Raw genomic sequence first — 23,778 nt, 5'->3', positions numbered from 1 at the left:
AAATTTGTCCACATTTGTAGCATCCGCCCTCTGCATTCTTTACAAAAGTGAGCTGTGAGCTAAGAGCCAGTGACAGGTGTGACGTAAGTTGCTCTGATAAGACGATTTCTTTTGCTTCCAAGATAGGGATCTTCCCAGATCGCAGCTGGCTCCCGGTCTTTCTGCTGTCCCCACTGTAAGCCTTGGGTTTCCTTTAACTGAACATATTTGGACTTCTGCTTTGAGTTCATGCGTCTTGTCCTTCACTCCATTAGAGCACTGTCAACATCCCACCCAGGAAATACCCAGTGAATTCAGGTAAAGCCACAATTACAGTGTGTGAAGGTGACAACATTCCAAAGGGAGGCCTAAATTGTAAAAGGATGTGTTGATGTAGCAGCTTTACCCAATCACTCAAATTCCTGCACTAAAAGCTTCAACTTTGTGAGCAATTGCTTTTTTAAACACCCATCTACAGACTGGGTTTCCTCCACAGTCTTATGTTGGTATGTGAAGATGAGTTCTCACTGCTGTGCTGACACACAAGTGTTTTTTTATACTCTCCTGCATGATGCATGAAAACAGGGCCTACCGTCAACAGAGACCTGAAGCCAGGAAGAAGTCAGGTAGGAATACATGTTGTTGGTTTGTTTGTTTCAGTGTGAGTTAAAGAAATGTGATTATGTTTCTCTTTTTCTTACCACACAGAATTCACACAGGTAATATTCTCATTTCACAGCTGATTTCGTGATTCATTGTTGGGTTTTAATAAAGTCAGGGGTTTCATCTTGGTCTCTCTGTATTTCCAGACTCTCTCCTTCACCAGTGAGAGATCTGCCTGGACGGAGTCTGCATAGACCCTGCAGGAACGAGTGAGTACTTGGTGGAGGCGTGGCGCCATCTGTTGGTCAAAACGTGTCACAACTCTCTGAGATTCGTTATTGAGTTTTCTTTTTCTTTTTTTTTCCCAGCCAACGCGCTTCTAAAACAGTGAGTGCGTGTTTTATTAAGCACATTTTATTTTAATTCATCTACTATATATTTACATTTTTGTTCTTTAAAGAAAAATATTTTTTACAGTTTCTACACATTACACCTTTTGTTAGATACAATGTAAAATATAAATCTTATAATTAATAGTATGTACAAGAGTTAGACAATACATGACAATCTGTAGTGTAAAAGGAAACAGTATTTACAGTTCACAGAAAGTATATGGGTCCTAAAAGGTTCCGTTTGTTTCTAGTTCTTCTCTTCTGTAACTTCCTGATGACACTTTTGCTTGTTACTTGTTCTTCTTCATCCTCTTTATTCCATCATTCTTTTATCCAATGAAGGGCTCATAATATACAAACTCAGGTGTCACTAAACTCACATCACTGAAATCAGTCTAATTAATTTTACATTTGGAATAGGAGGAATTCAGCCCACCCACCGAAGGTAAGACAAAGCCCCAGCTCTGCATCACCAGTGTGTGTACACCTTTTTTTTATTGTCTGTGAAAAATGGATGTGTGTTAGATCCCTGGAGGACGGACGAAACTTTGGACCCAAGTCAGACTCAGAGTCATTCTTTGAATTTGGAGACTTGCCACAGACAAAAAAGGTGTGAGGTTGATTCCTCAGCTTTAAAAAAAAAAAAAAAGAAACTATGGGCATTTTAATTTATATATGCTCTTATTTTCCTCACTAAGACCCACACAAAGAGCAAGAAGAGGTAAGTTGTGCTTTGCATCACTGCAATCAATATTGTATGCCTCACCATAGGGCATTATTATATCAATGTTAGAGAGAGAAATGGGGTACTTCTTGTCAAAGTGACAGGTTGACCTTTCCCTGAACCCGCCCACATCTGTTCCCCCCCCACCTCCCTTTCCCGCCTTTCCCGCCTTTCCCGCCTTTCTCCCTTTCCCGCCTTTTTTTAATAAGGGCAACAGTTACAAAACAGTTACAAAACAGTTTTGCCATAGTCCTGGCATAGCCATCTGTGGACAACATGAGTAGTTCTACATCCGTGATTGGTGAGACGGCTGTGACCGTTATAAGAGAATTGTGTGGAAAAGTAGTTGAAAAATCCACGGTGTTTGTACAGCGTTCTCAGGCGTCACCTTCTGAGCCTTTGCAGCAAGAATGGTCTTTGGAGCCTTATAGTCAAACAGGGAGTTTTGGGTATGTGTTCCGTTACAAGACGGGGGAGCTGATTCTCTATCAGCGGGAAGAATCTTCCAGTGAGGGGCCTATGTTGTCGGCTACGATGTCTTCCAATGACTGGGGTGTGTTGAAACTGATCAAACCGAGAATGGTGTGTGTGACTGAAGAAGGCTGTGAAGAAAGAAACAACACAGAACAGAAACCTTCCACAGAACAAACATTTGTGAGCATTTGGTTGACGAAAACCTCGGGTACGGGAAGATGGTTCTATCGTGCTAGCTACAAGATGCAGATGGAAGAGATGTCAGGGAAACCGAGACAGTATTTTGTCTTGGATCTTTTTAACTCAGACTGTGGGGTTTTCAGCAACGTGTTGACTCTACCTCTTGCAGCATGGATCGAAAAGATGCATGAAATGGATGATAAAATCACAAAATTTTTTCACCATTGTCGTCTTTGGAACAACACTGTGGTGACGAAAAAAAGAGTCCTCCCTCGTGTAAGCCCACACCCATATCTCAAATGTATAAAAGACGTTCGTCTGAACCATACGTTACCCACTACCAGAGTGAAACACTAAGGAGAGCATGTCTACCAACAGAAGCGTCAAGAGCGGATCTGACAATCCGAGCAATTCCTATCTGTGGGATGAGGATGAGACACAAGCGGAATGCCCTCAACGTCGGCTTCGGCCTCGCAGGCTGGACTTTGACTCACTCATCCAACGCTTGGATCCCACGGATTCTAACGAGTCTCTCACTCCTTGGCTAAGCCCTCCACCAACCCCACCCCTCGGACGCCCGGCATCGGATCCTGGGGTGTCCAGTCCTCACTCACCCTCACTGACACCACCCGTCAGAGACTCAGCATCACTTCCAGAGCTGTCCGAGTCTCTTCTCCAAGGCAGAGATCCTGCGCCGTCTCCGGCTTCTTCATGTCCAGGTTCTCCAATCTCTGTGAGCGGTGTGGAGAGTCTTTCACGCTCAACAACCCCTGATCTGCCTTTGCCCGACGACGCATCGGATCTCCCTGGGGCTGTATGTAACGGTGCTGACCAGCTTGACGGCTGGGCATCTGAATTCTTTGGTCTGGTAAAAAAAGGCGTTCTTCATCTACTTAGCGTCGTCCTGGACCTGTACAAGGGTGAGGTTTGCAACGGATGTCGGATCGACCACCCCAGCCAGCGCCAACACCAGTGTTTGGATGTGATCGAACCGGGTTTCTACCGCAACAACTTTTACATGTTGATGAAAAGACTCTACACACCCAAGTTCATTCCTGCTATTCAAAATTTCCTGAAAGCGTGCGGTGTCAACGCTGACTACGTGAAAGTCAAGATCGCCGCAGAGACCCTTTTGCTCGAGCTGAAATCCAGCGAATTAATCTACACTCCCATCCAACAAATGTACGAGAGTATCGCCGACAACGACAGCGAGATTAAACAGGAACATCTGGACACGGTGACTCAGTACTGGACTGAAAACACTTATATCTGAAAACACCATTTTCAGATATAAAATGGGGAGCTTCTGGGGAAAAGTTGTAAACGATGTAGAAGGTGTCAAGATCCAATTGATCAAGGGTCAGATAATAAACATCTTGTACCAGGCTATTGAGAACAAAACGGCTTCAAACAAAAACATCTTGCTGGAAAAAACCAGAACGTGTGCAGGACCCGCACTTTGGGAAGAGATGGTAAATGACACGATGCTTATGAGCAAATCTGGATTGTCGGATTGTTTTAAAGTAATTTTTAAAGAACTGTCCAACGATGTTGTAAAACCATGTCATATGATAGCCTTTTATGCTTTGCTCATTGATGTGACCAGCAGACTTGTGCAAAACAACCATTCTGTAAGCATCTTGGAAGAACTTGGAAAATTACACGATGATATCTGCCTCAGTCTAGATCAAGTCTTAACTCTATTGATGATAACGCATTGGTCTTAGACTAGTTTTTGACTATCTGTACTTTCACATTACAAATGTATTTGCTCATGTTACTCACAAAATGTGTATGCTAAAGATTTCTTAACACCTAATAAAAAAATAAATACCTCTCAAACGAGCATCCCTTCTCATTCTGTTTTCAACATGTCTGAGACACGCTTCATGGAAAAAGTGTACTATGATCCCGCGCATCCCGGTAGCCTCGGTGGTGTAGAGCGGCTCCATAAGGGGGTGCAAGAAGAAATGGGAAAGACGGTTCCTCGAGAAAATGTTAAAACATTTCTACAGGGACAGGACGCTTACACTCTACACAAACCGGCCAGGATACATTTTCCAAGAAACAGGGTTTTCGCCCCCCGTGTTAGGGTTCGTGGTGGTTAAGGACCCGAACGCAGGCAAGACGCAGTGATGAATAATCCAAAAAATGGTTTTATTATACAAACACAAAAGGGCAGCCACAAAAATCTCAAAACCACCAACAAAGTTACCAGATCCACCCAGTCACACGAAATCCTCCGACACTGGTAGGCCGGAGTCTTAGGCCTTAAATAGGCGGCTGATCACTGATGTCCTGCAGGTGCGCCAACAGGTGGCCGGAGCATGGCTCCACCACGCCCCCTGCAGGACAAACACAACTGGGAATCCTGGATCACAACATTACCTCCCCCTCAACGGGCGCCTCCTGGCGCCCTACCAGGTCTCTCCGGGTGGGGGCGGTAGAAGTCACGGGAGAGGTCGCTGTCCAGGATGAAAAGGCGAGGGGCCCACGATCGCCTCGTCGGGCCGTAACCCTCCCATTCGACGAGGAACTGGAACTCTCGTCCCCGTCGACGGACGTCCAGAATGCGCCGGACTCTGTAGGCAGCCCCCCTATCCCCGACCTGGGGGGGAGGCGGGGGCTCGGACGGAGGGACCAGGTCCGATTCAGCGACCGGCCCCCCCTGGAACGGGAGGTGCTTGGTAGGGAGGCAGACCCTCTGGTCAGGCTGATGGGACAGGGCCGGAGTCCGGTGCCGATTGGCCTCAGCACGACCACGTCTCTGCTCTTTCCTCCACCGGCGTACGTCTGCCGGCACCGAGGGCACCGCCACCTTGCCCTCTGGGACGAACAGCCGGTTCGACGGAATCCCACCTTGATCCAGAACCGATTGCTGGGCCGCTGGGACCGTCTTCTTCACTTGCCAGGATGTGGCCCCCAGGAAAACTGCAGCGGCTCTACTCCCGCGGCAGAGCGGACCACCAACCGTGGACGCCTGGATTGAACCCCCTGGACACACCGCAGGAGGGCAACGTCCCACCCTCTTAGCTCTCCTGGTGGAGTCCAAACCACCAGGCGTGGCAGTGAGTGCAGAGCGAAGACAGTTGGCCCGACAGGCCACGCTCCAACTCACTCTCTTGGTTGACCAATCGATCTGGGGGTTGTGGCGAGCCAGCCAGGGAGACCCGAGAACCCCTGGGGAAGAGGATGCCGGGATGACGAGCAGGCGGATCTGCTCCCGATGGTTCCCGGAGACGATGAGGGTGAGGGGTTGGGTCTGGTGCGTTACCATAGCCAGGACCTCCCCGTTGAGGCCAATGACGGGTCTTGGCTCGGGCAGAATCTCGATGGGGACACGGGCTTGCACGGCCAAGTCCTGGCTTATGAAGCTGTCATCTGCGCCTGAGTCCACCAAGAATGGAGCAGAGACCGACTCCCAGCCCCAGCAGAGCGTGCACGGCAGGGTTAAGCGGGGCAGCACGGAACAGGAAGCGCTCGCCAACACTCCCACGCGTGTTGACGAGCCTAGTTCCCCTGGCTGGGTCGGGCAACCAGCGACGAAATGGCCAGCCTGGCCGCAATTAAGGCAGAGGTTCGCCGACCGCCGGTACCGCCGCTCCGCGGGGGAGAGTCGGGATCGTCCCAACTGCATAGGTTCGCCATCGACATCCTCCTGAGGTGGAGCATGGGCTAGAGTTGACGATTCAACCGGAGCTCCACTTCGCCCGGACACACTCTCCAAACTCCTGTCTGGCCAGCCCCTGTTACTCTGCCGGTGTCTCTCCCGCAGACGATTGTCCAGCCGGATCGCCAGGCTGATGAGCGTCTCCAGGTCCCCGGACTCCTCCCGGGCGGCCAACTCATCCTTGAGTGCCTCCGCAAGTCCTTGGGTGAACACCCCCCGGAGGGCCGCGTTGTTCCAGCCGCTTCTGGCTGCGAGAATGCGGAACCGGATGGAATAGTCCGCGACGGAGCTGGAACCTTGGCGCAGGGACAGGATCTGGGATGCCGCTTCTCCACTCTGGACCGGATGATCAAATACCCGCTTTAGTTCCGCAGTGAACTCCGGGAAACTGGAAGAAGCGGGTGTCTGGTTCTCCAGGACTGCCGTGGCCCATTGCGCCGCTCTCCCAGAGAGAAGATTCACGACGAAGGCGATCTTCGCCCTGTCGCCAGGGTAGGTGAGGGGCTGGAGATCGAAAACCAGGGAGCACTGAAGCAAAAAACTGGCACACACGCCAGCCTCACCAGAATATCGCTCCGGGATTGGTACGTGGGGCCCCCGTGGTGCAGCGGCCACTCGCTGCCTAACGACTTCCAGCGCCTCCGGGGCTGGTGGAGACGGTACCTGCTCAGCCCGTCCCGAAGAGAGCAGGTCCGTTACGCTCGTATTGAGCGACTGGAGCGAAGCCCAAATATCTGTGAGGAGCTGGTCGTGCTGTCCCAGCAACCTCCCTTGAGCCTCCAGTGTGCGGCGCACTGCGTCTTGATCTGCCAGGTCCATCCTGGTCGGAGGATTCTGTTAGGGTTCGTGGTGGTTAAGGACCCGAACGCAGGCAAGACGCAGTGATGAATAATCCAAAAAATGGTTTTATTATACAAACACAAAAGGGCAGCCACAAAAATCTCAAAACCACCAACAAAGTTACCAGATCCACCCAGTCACACGAAATCCTCCGACACTGGTAGGCCGGAGTCTTAGGCCTTAAATAGGCGGCTGATCACTGATGTCCTGCAGGTGCGCCAACAGGTGGCCGGAGCATGGCTCCACCACGCCCCCTGCAGGACAAACACAACTGGGAATCCTGGATCACAACACCCCGCCCTTTAAACCAATTTCAAGCGGACCTGTGCGATATGCAAGCCCTGTCGGAGCATAATGACGGATATAATTATTTATTAACGGTCATAGACATATTTTCCAAAAAAGCTTACGTCAGGGCTCTGAAGAGAAAATCAGCGGCTGAGGTGGTAAAGGCGTTTGAATCCATTTTTGAGTCAAGTCAGACGCCTGAAAAAATACAAACTGATGCGGGGAAAGAATTTTTTAACAAGAGTTTTGAAGCTTTGATGAGAAAACACAATATCGTTCATTTTTCCACCGCCAGCCACCTTAAGGCCTCTGTGATTGAAAGATTTAATCGTACATTAAAAGGTAGAATGTGGAGATATTTTACAGCAAACAACACTCTGCGATACACCGACGTCTTACAAGACTTGGTGAAAAGCTATAATCACAGTTATCACAGCAGTATCAAGATGAAACCCGCTGAGGTAACCTCGGAGAACACTTTTAAAGTGTTTCAAAACTTGTACGGTAAATCTGAAAACCGACGGAAGGTTGAAACCAAGATGAATTTCAAGAAGGGGGACCTAGTTAGAATTTCAAAACTGAGAGGAGTGTTTGATAAAAAATATGAACAGAGTTTTACGAACGAGGTGTTTACGGTATCTGAACGCATCCCTCGCGACCCTCCAGTGTACAAGTTAAAAGATTACGATGGAGAACCCATCCAAGGGTCATTTTATGAGCCAGAGCTACAAAAGGTAACGATGGGGGAAGACAGACTTTTCCACGTAGAAAAGATTCTGAAGCATCGCGTCGTCAGGGGTGAAAAGCAAGTCTTTGTAAGTTGGAAAAACTGTCCGGAGAAATTCAACAGCTGGATCAAAGCCGCAGATTTAAAGAACGTATAAAAATCAACTCGCGATCGCAACGGATATCATTTCATCATGTACGGTCCGAAGGACGAGGGTTTTTTTATTACCCTACCCTCCAACGCCAGCGTCGATGTTTTTAAAGAAAACACGAGTTCCAGTTACCGCGTGGATTTGCCTCAACATATCGATTTAGAGGGAAGCTGGGAAGTAGCTTTAACGCAGATTTCATACCCGCACACCTTTTATCACCTTTATCAGGAGGATGCCTACTTTTACTGGAGGGAAAAACCTCAAGAACCGGCCACGGAGAGCGAGGTGCATCGTCAAGAGATGAGAGAATCATATTTCAACGGCATCTCAGCCTTTAGATTCGAGATGGACGGACAATTTAGAAGAATAAAGTCTGATACTTACCTCGTCTATGACAGTCTTCTGAAAAGATTTGATTTCCAATCGGGAGGTAAAACCCACGTACTCTTCGAAGGACCCCTGGCATATTTGATGGGTATGAAATCAGGGGAATGGTTTACGTTTGACCAAAGGTATGCGTACTATCCCTGCGATTTACGAGCTGGGTTTTATCACATGTATTGTTACAGCGACGTAGTTGCACCGCAGATGGTCGGCGACGTTTATGCGCCACTTTTGAGAACGATTGATGTAAAAGGAACGTTCGGTGAAATCGTCACACAGTATTTCAATCCTGCTTACTATTTACCGGTGTCCAAAAACCACATTGAAAACATTCAGGTGGAGATAAAAACGGATCAAAACAAACCGGTAAAATTTTCATACGGCAAGACTATCGCGACTCTCCACTTTAGACCTAGAACTTGAACCCCAGGGTTATATATATTCCAATCGCCCGCGTCCTCATCATTCATTTTCAGGAGGCTGATCAGCTATCCACACACAAAGTGTTCAAGGCTAAGAGAAAAATAGAGAAAAAGAAAATGGCTCGGGTAGGTTTGAGAGAAGATCCTCACCGATTTGTACAATATTATGAGAGTCAAGTAGGGGGGAATTTGCCGGGGTTTTACGGTGCACCGGTCATGTACGGTCGGGGGATAGGATCTTTGTTTTCTAAATTATTTCGTTTCGTCAGCCCTTTGGCCAAGAAAGGTTTCGAAATAGCTAAACCTCATCTTAAAGCCGCTGCGAGTAACATCGCCTCCAACGCCGTCAAACACGTGATGGAACGGTTCGCCGGTGATCAAGAAGATGATCAAGAGATGAAGCAAGAAGGATCCAGGGGCATTATGGTGTTGTCGCGTAGGAAGAGAAGACGACCCCCCGGAGAACGCATCCCCTCGAGCTTTAATAAACAGCCGTTCGGTAAAAGGAAGAAATCAGTTGCAAAAGGCCGTCGTGTGAAGAAGAAGTCCGTCCGGAGCTCTGATATTTTTTAAGAATATCTTTTCTCTGAGAAAAAAGAAAATGGCTCTAGTACATCAGAAATCTCCAGAGTGTACTCTGGCCGAATTGGATTTATTTTCAGCACCTATGACGCAGCTGTCTATCGATGAAAAAACCTACACGGAAATTTCTCCCCTGTCAGCCATCACCGACGGGGGACCCATTGAGTTTTTCATCCCCGGAGACGGGGACCGGTATCTGGATCTGAACGACACTCTGTTGCATCTCCGTGTAAAAATCACCAACGCTAACGGATCGAATGTGCAATGTTGCAATGTCAGGCACATTTCCCCGAGTGGGAATGTTAAAGGAGCGTCTTGTTCTCCATGTGTTAAAATCATTAAAAAACCTCTCACCCCGCTCAGGAGAGAGATCGGATGGATTTTCTCCTAGCCCTCCTCCCCCTTGCTGAGGAGAAAGTTTAGGAGGGGCCATGTGTGTAAGGGGTGAGGGTCTGCTCTCTGACCCCCCTTCTCCTGGCCTCTCATCCTGTTCAGGAGGCGGGAACTCTACCAAACAACAGGCTCAGGCGATATAACTCATGTTAAGAATGTTTTTCTCCAGGAGGGCCTCCAGGTCTCCACGGGATTTAAGCTTCTTCAGTTACACACCTCGGACACCGGAAGACAACGTAGGCCCCTAAATTTCTTACTTGAGGCCACCAACTCTTTTCTCTTTTCTTCTGAACCACAGTGTTAGGGTTCTAACAGTCTAACTTTCTCCAATAGTTTTCTCTTCTCTAGTTTTCACAAATGTTTCACAAAATGTTTGTTCTGTGGAAGGTTTCTGTTCTGTGTTGTTTCTTTCTTCACAGCCTTCTTCAGTCACACACACCATTCTCGGTTTGATCAGTTTCAACACACCCCAGTCATTGGAAGACATCGTAGCCGACAACATAGGCCCCTCACTGGAAGATTCTTCCCGCTGATAGAGAATCAGATCCCCCGTCATGTAACGGAACACATACCCAAAACTCCCTGTTTGACTATAAGGCGGGAAAGGGAGGTGGGGGGGGGGGGGGGGGGGACAGATGTGGGCGGGTTCAGGGAAAGGTCAACCTGTCACTTTGACAAGAAGTACCCCATTTCTCTCTCTAATGTTGCCAGTGGGGCACCTTCAGCAGGAGAGGCCTCAAAGCAAAGAAGAACATCATGACTTTGTTCCCATGGAGGAACCTCAACAGGTACATGCAAGTAATCATTAAAACAGCCTGTGAGCTGCAGACCACATCTTAACAAAGCTGTGTGGTATTTCTAGCCATGCTATAAAGAAGAGTGGTACGTCGGAGTTTGCAGCCGGGTGGACGCTGAGCATGCTTTACACCTGGTGAACATGGTGGTTGACAGGCTTCTAATTCCAGAAGTATCAAATGGAATCACCAGAATGTGTCTAAACTGCTCTGTCTGTGCCAGGATGGGGCCTTTTTGGTTCGTAACTCCTCCATGAACACCAACAGTGAGCCTCTGGTGCTGGCCGTGTACTACGAGAAGAAGGTTTACAACATAAAAATACGGTTTATTGAAGAATCCAACAAGTACGCCTTGGGGACAGGACTGCGATCCAATGATGTGAGTCTCCAGTGAAGTGCTCTGCAAAGTTTCACCTCATTTTTAGGATAGTAAATAAGTAAAAACAAATCATAATACTGTAAGGTTATGTAACCGCCAGTGCCCCAAAGACTTTGAGCAGCTCTATTTTAATAATAGATGTTGTCCCGTAGCTCACATGCTGTCTGTCCTCAGATGTTCGACACAGTGACAGACATGATCCGATTCCATTCCATTTTCCCCATAATACTGGTCAGTGGGAGGAACGTTACTGGGAGCAGGCAGCCTGAGAGCTGCGTGCTCACGTGCCCGGTGACCAGGCGAGACCTGGATTTGCTGCTGCAGTGACACCAACCAGATAACCTGCAGAAACTTAAAGTCTTCATTCACCTGTTAATTACTGACTTCAACCTTTTCAACATCAGTGTTTGCGTTAGTCAACATCAGTGAATATGTGTGTGGCTATTTCTAACTTATTTTAATTCAGCCCATATTAAATGTAATGTATTTTTACTTTAAACGTCTTCATAAAGCCGTTAAATAAATGATATTGCTTCAGTTAGCAAGATAAATACTACTTTTTTAATTTGTCATCTGGATATATCAGAACTTGTTTTTATATACTTTTTATTTAACGATGTTCTGTAAAAAAAACAACCAAAACATATTGGAACACAATAACACGTTTACAGTAAACAGATCTAGAAATAGACCAAACATGACGTAAACGGGGATAACTTTCTGTTTTAATAAAAAATAAGGAGTTACACAACCAGTTTTTAAAAAAAAGCATGAAACACATTAAGAGTATGGAAGCAAAAAAAAAAAACACACACGACTTCTCACACAAACCAATGAATAAAGATCAATGCAAAATAAAGCAGAAAGCTTAAGCACAACATTAAAGTTGTCCCCATGTATATACATTATGTATGTACACCTGTCGTAACCATGTTTTTTATAGGTATTTCCACAATAAATCTGTTGACTGAACATATATACAGAATATAAAGGGTGAGCTACCAAAACCTTTACATTTTAATGTAGGTCTAGCACCTCACATGACAATGTTATATAAAAAAGTGTTTCAATGTTGTAGGAACACGCTTCCATTCTTTAAAAAAAACTTTCCCCAAGAGTCCTAGCAGTCTGTATGTACATCGCTGAAGACAGAATACAATAATTTAACATGTAGTCGTTCGCCTCCATCCTCTACAGTACTGAACCGTTTACAGCTGCTCCTGGCGGAACATTTGACTCCACAGCGCCAGGAGTTTCAGGTTTGTGGCGCTGACGAATAAAACAGTCCAGTTGTAACAAGTTCAAGGGTGGTTTTTCGGCATCGACGTGGGGGAACCATGAAGAACACTTTGGTTCATTAATGAACCAAAACCAAACCAGCACATAAAGATCAGAATTGTAAACTTGCAAATCCCTCACTGAGAATATACAATGAAATAGGAAATACTGTACTGACGGGACACTGGGTCTATTCTGAGTCTACCGATTTCCACTCATGGCAGAGGTTGACCAGACCAGCGGGGTTTCTTGGATATATCTAAGCAACATTTATTCTTTTGACTCTTTGCTTGTTTTACAATAAATTACAGTAGAAGAGCAACACAAGCGTTAAAGTGGCTTCTTCCTTTACACTATTCTTAGTCATTACAACCGTTCCAAACACTGCCCTCTGCAGGTATGGAGAGTTATAGGTGTTACCCAGATTGAGAAGGGATGAACATCACTGGCTGTATGTGGACTCCTACTGTAGTCTTAGTGTTGTGGTCAGTGTAGTTTCAGTCAGATGCAAACAGGGACGGGGGAGCACTTTGCTGATTTTCTCTAATACAATTTTTCAAACGCTGTTCTAAGGATGCCAAGTGATTTTAAGGAAGCTCAATTCGAAGCTCCGTGGCTAAAATTTAAAAGGGCGATACATCTTTAAGGCATTTGACCTACACACAGGCAACTTACATAAACATTAAGACAAAGTGAGTATGAGGAGGGCGCCGTGTTGCAGTGTTTTTAAACTTGATGCATTTGCCGATTCACATTCGAAATGTCAATGCTGTTGAGAGTGGGCAACATACAGGGAGCATAAATTAAAATGTATTCTGCAAAACTCTCAGGAGCATAAAGTCTATATTTAAAATGACAACGCTGTCTGGCACTGTGATGAAAATGTTCCTTACCAGTGGGGACATTTTGTTGGTCTGACCATGTGAAACAGCCTCATCAACCTCTTTGCTGTTTTGTTGGTTTGCTTCCTGCTTATACTGGTAATGGGGCTAGATGAACGTACGTTAATAAAAATAAAAACAGTACATCATCATTTATTAACAGCAGCATGCATTTGATGCCCAACTTCTGACATATCTTCTGGCTTTTTGATCCTTTGGCAGGTGTGTAGTCTAAGTTTCAAAGGCCAATGTTCCATATTTCAGGACTTCCAGTGCACTTGAATGTCAAATAGCCTGTTTCTTCTTAGTGATGCTTATAAATCAAGATGAAATGGTCCTGATCTTTCAGTCAGAAGGGTTCCACTCCAATACTAGTTGTAGCCTCATCAATGAAATGTGCTATTTTATGTATCAATACATTGAGAAAATCATGAAATGTCTCCCACAGTGCAGCCCATCACCTCATACTTCTGTCCCATCACTTTGCTCAGCCTCATTTTTAAGATTTGGCACTTTGGAACCATCTCAATGGCTCCTTTCTCAGCCAGCCTGGCTGTTCTTGCAGCCCGGTGGGAGGGACGAGGCTTGGGGTGATTGAGCACCACTACAGGCTGGTTTGGGCCCGGTCGCTTCACCAATTGGTCCAGCTTGAGCGGCATTGGGTAGAGAACTGTGCAATCCCTGACAGCGCTCATAGAAACCCGAGTCTTATATTTAGATAGTCTTAGTTTCAGCCCCCTTTTGTTCCTTTTCCACACGCCCAACTGCACCCTTCTCAGAGACACTGTTAGGAATTTTGAGGGTACTTTAGTCTCACTCTTTGCTACTTGCAGGCAAACGTCTGTAGTTGTACACGCGTCTACTTTGGAAACTGACTCCTCAGGTTTTGGCAAGTTGGAATCTGAAGAGTGGTCACATTTACTATTGTCCATTGTTTTTACAGTTTCTTTTTCCTCCTTCACGCTGATTGCGTGGCTCAGTCCAGGAGGATCACCAAGGCCCTTATTAGGCTCATCTACTTTTACGCACACCTTGATCGGCTCTGACGACAGCACCCTATTAGGACTTCCTGGTGTTGACCTTCCCTTCACCTGCTCTGTGCCATTTGCTCTTGGAGAAGTAACACAGCCGTCACTCTTATCCATTACCATCCCACGCAGAGCCATTACCAGTGGCTGAATGGAGCCCTTCACATCTTCAGGCTGTTGGCTTAATGAAAAGACTGAAGAGATTACAGGAAAGTTCTCGGGCTCTTGTCTGTCAGCAGCTTTTTTCTCCGTCAGCTCATTTAGTGTTTTGGGAACTGGAAAAGACAAATTTGTAATGGGATCCCCGTGAACAATATTTGGAGGCTTTGAAGTGATAGTTAAGGGCACGCTTGCAGGAGCCAGTTTGTTCTCCCCATTGATCTCAGCAGGTTCCTGTTTGACGGCCAAGGACACATCTCGGGCAATGCTTTTGCTACCTCCTGCCATAGTTGGGATAGCTTTGGAGTTTTCTGGCGTGGAGCTTTTCCTCTCCTCCCCTGGTCGCTGGGAAACACACGTAGTCATGTGTTGTGGAGACAGGGCGCTGGGCAACCTGACGATGGCCCTAGTTAGGGAAATACTGGGTGGACAGGCAGCAACTTTGTGGTTCATCGGTTCCCTCTGTGTAACTTTGTTCCCACTGTTTTCTTCTCTAAATGGATTGAGGCTTTTGGGAACCTTGTTTGGTGTTACAGTCTTACATTCCAAGTTGATGACTTCTGGGTTATTTCGTTTAAACACGATTTTGTTGTTGCCCATTTGATTGGGAGGACTTTTCTTAACTGGGAAAACACCTGGATGCTCCACATTTGCAGTCATTGTTTCATACGATTTCCTACCTGCGCTTGTGCCCAAACTTGTCGACTTCAAAATGTTGGGATGGTTTAATGTAGGGGGTATCTGCTTTTCTGGCACAACATTTTGAGATACTGTAGTCCTTGTGCCCTTTATGACGGACTCATTTTCTTGTTGAGAGATGAGCCTCAGCTTGAGTTCCTTTGTCCCGTTGACAGTTTTCACTTCGACAAGTTCAACCGAACAGCCAGCAGGGATCGACACTTCCTCTGGGAGAGACACCGTCAAAGCCCTGTTCTGCTTCCGGAGTCCATTCAAAGGGGATAAAAGTTCTTCATTACCGTTATTGGCATGTAACTCGTTTGTGTCCAGTGTTGTCACCCTCTGTTTATCTTTACCAAGTATGAAAGCAGGTGTACTTGCAGCAGGTACTCTCACACGCACAACCGGCCGAAGTAATGACAAATCAGCAGTTGGCACACTGGATGAGGCACTGGAGACGGGAACTTGTGGAACTTTGGCTGTTCCCGGCTTTGCGTGTCCATAATTAATGCCATTACTATGCAAACGGTCAATATGCTTCAAAAGGCACAGCCACCTCATGTAGCCCTGCCCACAGTGAGGACATTTGAACGGATACTTTTCAGTGTGCTGTTTCAAGTGGGCATTTAACTCCGCCTCGCTGAAAGAAACATTGTTGCAGTAGAAACAATAAAACCTTGTCCCTGCATGATCATACATGTGTTTTTTGAATGCTGCACCATCCGTAGAAGCAAATCCACATTTCTCACAGTGCATCACATTTGGGAGACTCAACACGTGGTCCAAAGGTGGATACACACCATTCAGAGGTGGAGACATTCCTTGATACCCGACAGGTTTCATGGTCCAGATGCAGATCCAGCAGATCTCCCAAATTCAATTCCTCAGTTATTCAGTGGGGTAAATGTCCATCTCCTGCTGTCGTCCAGCGCTCATTCTTGACGGGAAGGAGCAATCTGACGTATAAAACGAGACGTCTTCCCTCTGCAAGAGGATTTAATAGGCACGTTTTAATACTGAACAGTTATATAATAATTAATAATAGCAATATTTAATTAATTAAACCATAATTAATAGTGCTGACATGCAGATGAGGTCCCGGAAGCCCCTCCCCCGAAAAACTGGGCTCAGCTGTAATATTTTCTGAAACCGTTGGCTTTCATCGAACAAAATGCACGAAAATCTGAACACACGCGGGGGGAAAACTTGATTTACTACCTTCTATTTACAATTTAAGAGTGCTGTGCGAAGACTCTTCATTCACGCCCAAGAAAAAGGCCTCAACGAACCACAACAAGGGGTTCGCGAAGACGGCCTGTGTTTCGGTTGCTGTTTATCCCAACACCGCCGGCATGCATACGTACCCAGTTGGAGGGGAACCGTGCTGATTTATAATGCGTTAGATGATATAGAGTGAATAAATTTCTTCATTTAACGTTATACTGTCTCTAGTCGAGGCGAAGAACAAGCTCACTGTTTTCTTTAGCATACCGTTAGCCATTTGTACCGAGCTCCAACAATTCCGGAAATGGTTTGATCGTATTTTCAGAATAAAAGTAGATGGTTGTAAAGAACGGAGTTGTGAAGACTAAGATGGGGCGGAGTACAATCGTCTCTCCCAGGGAGAAGGACCCTTACCTGTAGCTCTCCTTCAGGTTTCTTCTTTTCTCTTAAATGTTAAGAAACGGTTTTTTTTTAAAACGGTTTTCCTGACAGGATCCAACGGCAGATGATCCTGACTTGATTGTTTTGCAAAGAGTTAACTAGCAAGGGATAGGACCATAAAAGTATTTGCTTTATGGTAATACATGTAAAATCAATACAAATCGGATGTGCAACTATTTGCGTGTTCCTATTTATCAGATTTATGTATTTCTCTTTATTTGCACTTGGATGCTCAAACAAAGGTTATTAAATCAAATTTGTCCCGATGATAAAAGCCCTAATTATACCAAGTTTAAAGTACTAAACTAAGTACTCCTGTTCAATTTGATTTTCGGCAAAGTGGCACTGTTACTTGGAAAACTGAGTGACTGTTACAACCGGTAATTGTGAACATAAAAAAACGTCCTAGAGTAAACATTAATCTTCTACTTCGGGAAAAAGTTAAATACTAGTTTAAATATGCACGACTGAAGCTTGTCTGTCCTGGGTTGAAATGTTGTGACCGGATGTCCGACATTTTTGCTTTGATAAACTTGACAAACACAAATGTATCCATTCCTAAAAAATACAACCCAACCGCCGCATTTACTGTAGTATAGTCTTGTTAATCTAAAAAATACTCAACTGTTTTGATGTCTGCGTTATTTACATTTTCAAGTTGCACGACCTAACATTATATTATTTGAAACGCAGTCAGGGCTAGTTTATTAATATTATTATTGGCCGTTATTCCTAGAAACGTCATTGGCCTACAACGAGTTTCCTCTGAAGCTGAACCAACTTCTGGGAGTTATCAAAAACAAATAAGCAACAATATCCAGTAGATGCCGGGATGCCGTAAATAAAACATATGGTGTTTGGAAATATTCACAGACCTTTTCTTACACTGCAAAGGTGACCATCCTTCAGTGACAAGTAACTTGATGATACACCGTCTTACATTTGATTGTAATTTACAAGACAACAATGCCTTCAGTTGGGTTTGTTAATAAATCGAATTGTTGCGGCAGACACAGCTCTGGTTTACAACATTTAGATTTTGTTGTAGCTCCACGGCGTTGCCTATTCGAGGATGCCTATGACTATTGTGAAAACAGTTTCCAGGATACACACCATTGTTGCAATTCATAATGACACAGCAGTGGCTGAAGTTTGGCCCTCCCACCCGGGCGTCGGAGCTGCGCGCACGGCCTGCGTCTGCGAGCTTCCTGGTTATGGCAGAGGTAATCCTGCGCACCCGGGTGCAACTTCTCTTTAGCAGCAAACAGCGACTTTTCTCGGCGTTTTGTAGACAGGACGTCGTTCGCAGAAGCATGGCCTCAGATCCGTCGTCTACAGACATAACCCGTTTCGATTTTCTGGTGATCGGCGGGGGCTCCGGGGGGCTGGCCGGAGCTCGGAGGGCGTCGGAGCTCGGCGCGTCCGCCGCCGTCATCGAGAGTCACAAACTCGGAGGTACCTGCGTGAGTAAAATTCGCAAAATATCGTTATATTTCCCTTACTGTACCTCCTCTTACGATTGTTTAGCTGACAAGCCTCGGGATAAAAATGGTCAATGTTGAAATTGCTGAAATGCTGAAATTGTAAAGTGTATGTCAGCGTAAATAAAGCATGCCCTCAAGTGGAATGAGACAGTAAATTTAAAGAACAAACAAACAAACAACCAAAGACTCCATTAGAATGGTTAGATGCTTTTATCACGTGGAAGGAAAATATTCTAGCTGCAGGCTTCTGTGGGGTAGGTTTGTATAAAGAAAAGAGTTCTGTTGAGAGATATTCTGCAATAATATGGCCCATGTTTTCGCCCGTTTGTAGTGGATGTTAAGATTAGTAAAGTTGCAAAAATTGCCAGAATTGTTTTCTTTCACTTTCTAGTTTTGTACTAAATAATGAAACACCCAAATATGTCAAGAATTAGTCATTTTTAAAACTAGTAATTGTGATTTTGCTCTCCAGGTCAATGTTGGCTGTGTTCCTAAAAAGGTATGAGATTCTCTCCTTAATTTATTTAATAAGTATAGGTATATGCATATGCTTATAAACGTATATACAGGTATGCACATCAACAGTGTCTTTATTGCAGGTGATGTGGAATGCTGCAGTTCATGCCGAGTATCTCCACGATCATAGCGATTACGGGTTTGAAGTGGGAAATGTTCGTTTCAGTTGGGAGTAAGTTGCAGCAATCGTTTTTCAGTTTTTTTGTGCAACTCCAATGGGAACTTGTGAAATCCATCATCCATTTCATACACCCTCTCATCTGTCATCTCTCTTTGTTCGGCTGTTGGCTCGTTGTTCTGTCTCTGTTGACAGAATGCTGCATATAAGTCAAGGTTAGATAAACCCCTGGAAGGAGCGGCAGGCTGCGCCCTCATTGTTCAGCTTCGGCAGCCATGTTTTAGTGTTGCAGTGGGCCTCTTGACCTGAAAAACTGGGATTAATCGGATAATAGAATAGTAAAGTTCATCAAATATGTGATAAACAAAAACCCTTTTCCTTTGACTGAAAGTCTTTCAGGGTATGTGTGTACATGGGGTATAAGACATCCGGTCTTGTTTCTTTATGTATCTGTCATCTCCTCTTCACTCCAGAAATGCCTGATTATTGACTTTCTGCTGATTCACGGTGTTCTTTGTCTTTTTTCTTTTGCTCACATTATGGCTACATCACTCCTGGTTCCTTTGTTTTTGTTTCCACACATTCAGAGATGTAAAAGAACAACATAAACCAGATTATCTGGTATAAATGCAGAAAGTCAACTCTTTATTGAGGAGAAATCAAGTTGTGTAGTTCAGATTTCTCATGAACAGGTGACATAATCTGTAAAAGCATGTTTTTTACACCAATACATACTTAAATAATCTGTGACTTAAAAAATCAGATCAAATTTTAGGGATATATAAATGGGCCTATTTTCAGCACAGCATTTCTTTCTTAACATTATGTATTTTACTGTGCAACCTGAGGTCATTTGTGGTATTGGCCAAAATTATTTTATGTTTGTGACTGCAGAATATACAAAAATATTAAATTATGCATTCATTTTCATACGATTGCATGCTGCGTACCATTTGAATAAAGTGCGGCAATTTAACATGAGTTGCCTCCATCTTTTGCTGGCAGTTGTGTGGTTAGTTATGTTAGTAAGTGACCTTTTTATGTTTATTTGTTTTAAATTACAGGGCACTGAAGACCAAAAGGGATGCGTATATCAGTCATCTAAATCGCATTTATCGCAACAATCTTGACAAAGTAAATCCCCTTTTTTGTTCCTAAATTGTAATATTTCACACATGTTTCTTGGCTCTTTCAAATAATGTTTTGCTGGTCTACTGCCTGTTTTATCTGCACATTCCACAGGCCAAAATCCAGACCATTCAAGGTCATGCCAGGTTTACAAATGACCCAGAACCCACCGTTGAGGTTAACGGTAAAAAGTACACGGCACCTCACATCCTCATCGCCACTGGAGGGCAGCCGTCTGTCTTGAGTGACACTGAAGTACCAGGTAAGACAAAATCATCGCCACCTGTGTAGTATTTTCATAACGTGGTTCTCGGGTATTCAAAAAAATTTGTTGGCTGGTGACTTCAGGGGCAAGTTTGGGTATTACCAGTGATGGTTTTTTCGAACTGGAATCTCTTCCAAAGTAAGATTGGAATCTCTCATTACACACTCATGTTTAATGTTTGATTTTATTATGAATTTTTTTTTCCCTCTCATCAGACGCAGCGTTGTGGTTGGTGCGGGTTATATTGCAGTGGAGATGGCGGGCATCCTTTCCACTCTCGGATCTAAAACTTCCCTCATTATTCGTCAGACAGGCGTGAGAATTGAATTAAACTGCAACTTTAGTATTCAGATATCATTTTCAAATCCATGTAACTGTGAACCCTCAGTGATATGTCACTGTTTTCTGTGCAGGTTCTGAGGAACTTTGACAGCCTCATAAGCACAAATTGCACCAAAGAGCTTCAAAACTCTGGCATTGATCTCTGGAAGAATTCTCAGGTGAGATCTGTGTGTAAAACAGACAAAGGACTGGAAGTGACGATTGCCACCAGAGATCCAGAGAGAAAGAATGAGGAAGAGAAACTCAGAACTATCCAGGAAGTGGATTGCCTTCTGTGGGCTATTGGCAGACAGCCCAACATCACAGGACTGAATATTGGACACTTGGTAAGAGTCTCTCTATCATTTATCTTAAAAGCAATGATATGCAATGACAGCTTCAAGAGGATTTCTATAGAACAATAACTATCCTTCCAAGGTGACCCAGATGGCGATTCTGCGAGTAAAACGGAAACATAGAGTTCTTTGTTTGAATAAGGGCCTTATTTCTGATACCTGACATTACACAGGGAGCAACTGATATTTTGTTACATTATCTGTTACATTATGTTGATGGATATTTGTACTTGTCTTTTTAACCCCTGACAAGGTGAGAACCCTGATTATTTGACATGTCATGGTGGTTTTCATCCCTGACTTAAGAGGGTTTACAGAGACTAGTGTTGGTTCTCATTGTTTGATGTGACAAAACAATTAGACCTGTGAGTGTTTTACAGTCGTAGTGATTTTCATCCTTTTGGAGGGTTTATCGATATCTTTAACATGAACATCTGAATGAGTCTGATTTACATTCTTGTGTAAAATATGACATGTTTTGGATGATGGAATTTACCAGTCACGTGTCAGCAGCTTCCTTTTTACAGAGGTTTCTGTGTATTTTCAGAATGTAGATACAGATGAAAAAGGCCACATTGTTGTGGATGAGTTCCAGAACACCAGCCGAGCAGGAATCTATGCCGTCGGAGATGTATGTGGCAGAGCTCTTCTCACACCTGGTATGAAGTTACCCCTGCATAATGACAAGTGGCTGGTGTTGATGCTTGTAATAAAATCATTTAAAATAGTAAATGCTTATCCTCTCTTGTGGTATGTGCAGTTGCCATCGCTGCAGGCAGGAAACTGGCACACAGATTATTTGAGGGCAAAAAGGATTCCAAACTTGACTATTCCACCATCCCCACGGTGGTATTTAGCCATCCCCCCATTGGCACAGTGGGACTAACAGAAGGTGTGTGTGTGGTACCTGTAGAATTTCTTGTGAATGAATATATGAACTGGTATAAATCTTTTATTAATCACAGCTTAAATCAGCAGGACTTTGTTTCTTGTGTGTTTACAGAGGAGGCGGTTAGATCTAATGGAAAGGAGAATGTGAAGATCTACAAGACCTCATTCACTCCGATGTATCACGCCATCACCAACAGGAAGAGTCAGTGCGTCATGAAACTGGTGTGTGTCGGCAAGGAAGAGAAGGTAGGAATCGGAATGCAGCTGTTAAAATTGAAATGATGTTAAACTTTTATTATGCACTATTAAAGGTGTGGTTCACTTACAGTTTGAATGTTTCAAAGTGTAGTAAGCGGTATTAATATTATTGTTGTTGTTGATGGTGATAAGAATACTACTACTTATAATAATGGGAATAATAATAATAATAATATGCAGCACATACAGTACTTCTTCTCATTAATGGTCATCAGAACATGACTAGAAATGCATCTGCACCTATTTTTCAGATATTTCTTGTTTTCTTTTCTGAAGGTGGTAGGTCTGCACATGCAGGGCCTGGGCTGTGATGAGATGCTTCAAGGCTTTTCTGTGGCCATCAAAATGGGTGCTACCAAAGCGGACTTTGACAAGACAGTTGCTATTCACCCCACTTCTTCAGAGGAATTTGTAACAATGCGTTAATGCTTGCATTTCATTACCAACCAAACACTATGAAATTTACTCTGAGACCCTTTTTAAACAACATGCAGAATTTCTAATTATCTGTTTAATGGCAGCTGCATGTGGAACATTCAAATCCAAAGTTTCTATGACAACATTGTAGGGATTACTGTGCACTGTGATGAGAAACCTGCACCGAAGCCCGTGTTTAAACACAAAACCGATCAAACTCTAGGCTTCAACCGGACTGACTTGTCTAACTGCACCGTTAATCAAGTTAATGTTCTAATATATTGCAGATATATTTCAGAAACTCTGCAAGAACAAAAAAGAAGAAGTATGGTCTAATCCAAACAAAATTGTTGATATCTGTTCACTGAAAGTCATTTCAATGAGAAAGGAGAGCCGAGAAGGAATTTACCATAAAACACCGTACTCCCTACTGGTATTTTGAGATGAAATAGTTATATAATGTTACTTTTAAGTGACTGTACTTGTGAACAGTGTTTCTACTTTTTCATCTGAATGGACCAAGACTGAGTTATGGCATATTTCGTCTGTACTGTTGCTATTGGTTTTTGATTGAATATTCCAGATTCAGTTTTATTGCTCAGAAGTGATGCAGGTGCTGGCAATTGAGACAAAGGGCTTTTCTCATATAATATATGTTTGATTTTGTCACCTTTTATTTAGATGAATGCTATAAACACTGAAAATTCGATGATATTGCATATTTGCTGTACTGTTAAAATAATCAATAAACCTCTTTTTGTGTTTTTGTTTTTTCTTAAATGTAAATTGTTCACTTGTGCCTGTTCTGTTTCTATAATGTTTGGCGGGTTGGCCGATGAAGCTCTTGTCACAATCTGAATAAAGGACTTGTTCTGTATTCCTATGGTACCAAAAAAGAGATAGTGTGTCAAGTATAAATGTTTGACAATAAAGTTGCATTTGAAACACTTCATGGCTATTATTTGAATGCACCTTTCCTGTTTATTACCATGAACTGAGCATATGAATAATTCAGAGTTCATGTTTCTTAGCTTTTTCCGAGAAGAAGTGTTGATTTGATGTAACGTGAAATTGCTGAGTCAAAATGACATGCTTGGTACAATCCGCTGAGATTATTAACATATTTACATATTTTTAAAGATTTGTCTGGCTGTTTTACTGCTTCTTCATTTGGATAACATACAGTATATCCAATATAAAATGACCTTGTTACCTCGACGCAGCAAATATCGCGATGTTTATTGTACTATACCTCGATATACTGTGTTCTCGCGAGAAGTATAGTGGCGTCATTGACGCGTCACCAGAAATCACGTGTGTGCACGTATATTTTACACTAGGATGGCGAGGGTT

General features: G+C 44.1%; 3 protein-coding genes across 9 annotated transcripts in view; 2 read left to right on the top strand and 1 right to left on the bottom strand.

Annotated features, from left to right (window-relative positions):
• LOC105417402 (cytokine-dependent hematopoietic cell linker) overlaps positions 1-11,523 on the top strand; it is a 30,260-nt gene extending 18,737 nt beyond the window's left edge. For 5 of the 6 annotated variants that reach the window (XM_011610905.2, XM_011610903.2, XM_029846864.1 and 2 more), the window contains 13 exons: positions 123-175; positions 255-297; positions 565-605; positions 688-698; positions 789-851; positions 951-969; positions 1,395-1,419; positions 1,500-1,584; positions 1,673-1,695; positions 10,521-10,597; positions 10,672-10,749; positions 10,827-10,982; positions 11,157-11,523. In XM_011610905.2, coding sequence (XP_011609207.1) covers positions 123-175; positions 255-297; positions 565-605; positions 688-698; positions 789-851; positions 951-969; positions 1,395-1,419; positions 1,500-1,584; positions 1,673-1,695; positions 10,521-10,597; positions 10,672-10,749; positions 10,827-10,982; positions 11,157-11,309 — 827 coding nt within the window. In that variant the 3' untranslated portion in view covers positions 11,310-11,523. The remainder of the gene's footprint in view (positions 1-122; positions 176-254; positions 298-564; positions 606-687; positions 699-788; positions 852-950; positions 970-1,394; positions 1,420-1,499; positions 1,585-1,672; positions 1,696-10,520; positions 10,598-10,671; positions 10,750-10,826; positions 10,983-11,156) is intronic. The other variant, XM_011610904.2, reaches the window with a different exon arrangement.
• Positions 11,524-11,591: 68 nt separating this feature from the next.
• On the bottom strand, positions 11,592-17,923 carry znf518b (zinc finger protein 518B). Of its 2 annotated transcripts, none has more exons than XM_029846861.1 (2): positions 17,785-17,923; positions 11,592-15,990 (listed from the first exon to the last, which is right to left on the bottom strand). In XM_029846861.1, exon 2 carries the CDS (start codon positions 15,847-15,849, stop codon positions 13,570-13,572), a length of 2,280 nt encoding a protein of 759 aa, XP_029702721.1. In that variant the 5' UTR covers positions 15,850-15,990; positions 17,785-17,923; the 3' UTR covers positions 11,592-13,569. The 2 variants fall into 2 exon arrangements, with proteins under 2 accessions (XP_029702721.1, XP_011609204.2); XM_011610902.2 differs by lacking the exon at positions 17,785-17,923 and adding an exon at positions 16,371-16,594.
• On the top strand, positions 17,787-23,373 carry gsr (glutathione reductase). The gene is made up of 12 exons (XM_003970625.3): positions 17,787-18,134; positions 18,628-18,654; positions 18,755-18,843; positions 19,854-19,923; positions 20,032-20,179; positions 20,266-20,320; positions 20,398-20,497; positions 20,596-20,850; positions 21,407-21,518; positions 21,620-21,751; positions 21,863-21,996; positions 22,285-23,373. The coding sequence occupies exons 1-12, from the start codon at positions 17,802-17,804 to the stop codon at positions 22,432-22,434; spliced, it is 1,605 nt and encodes a 534-aa protein (XP_003970674.1). The 5' UTR covers positions 17,787-17,801; the 3' UTR covers positions 22,435-23,373.
• Positions 23,374-23,778: the final 405 nt, after the last annotated feature.

This window comes from Takifugu rubripes, chromosome 14 (genome assembly GCF_901000725.2).
Source record: "Takifugu rubripes chromosome 14, fTakRub1.2, whole genome shotgun sequence".
NCBI classification, from domain to species: Eukaryota; Metazoa; Chordata; class Actinopteri; order Tetraodontiformes; family Tetraodontidae; genus Takifugu; species Takifugu rubripes.
The sequence above is the reverse complement of the archived record's forward strand: the minus strand, read 5'-3'. Positions and strand labels throughout refer to the sequence as shown.

Bases quoted from the DNA above. Each gene is read 5' to 3' on its own strand.
- gsr (XM_003970625.3), top strand. From the start codon at position 17,802: ATGACACAGCAGTGGCTGAAGTTTGGCCCTCCCACCCGGGCGTCGGAG. The intron at 18,135-18,627 runs GTGAGTAAAATT...TTTGCTCTCCAG, and splicing joins ACAAACTCGGAGGTACCTGC to GTCAATGTTGGCTGTGTTCC. The intron at 21,997-22,284 runs GTAGGAATCGGA...TCTTTTCTGAAG, and splicing joins GTGTCGGCAAGGAAGAGAAG to GTGGTAGGTCTGCACATGCA.
- znf518b (XM_029846861.1), bottom strand. From the start codon at position 15,849: ATGAAACCTGTCGGGTATCAAGGAATGTCTCCACCTCTGAATGGTGTG.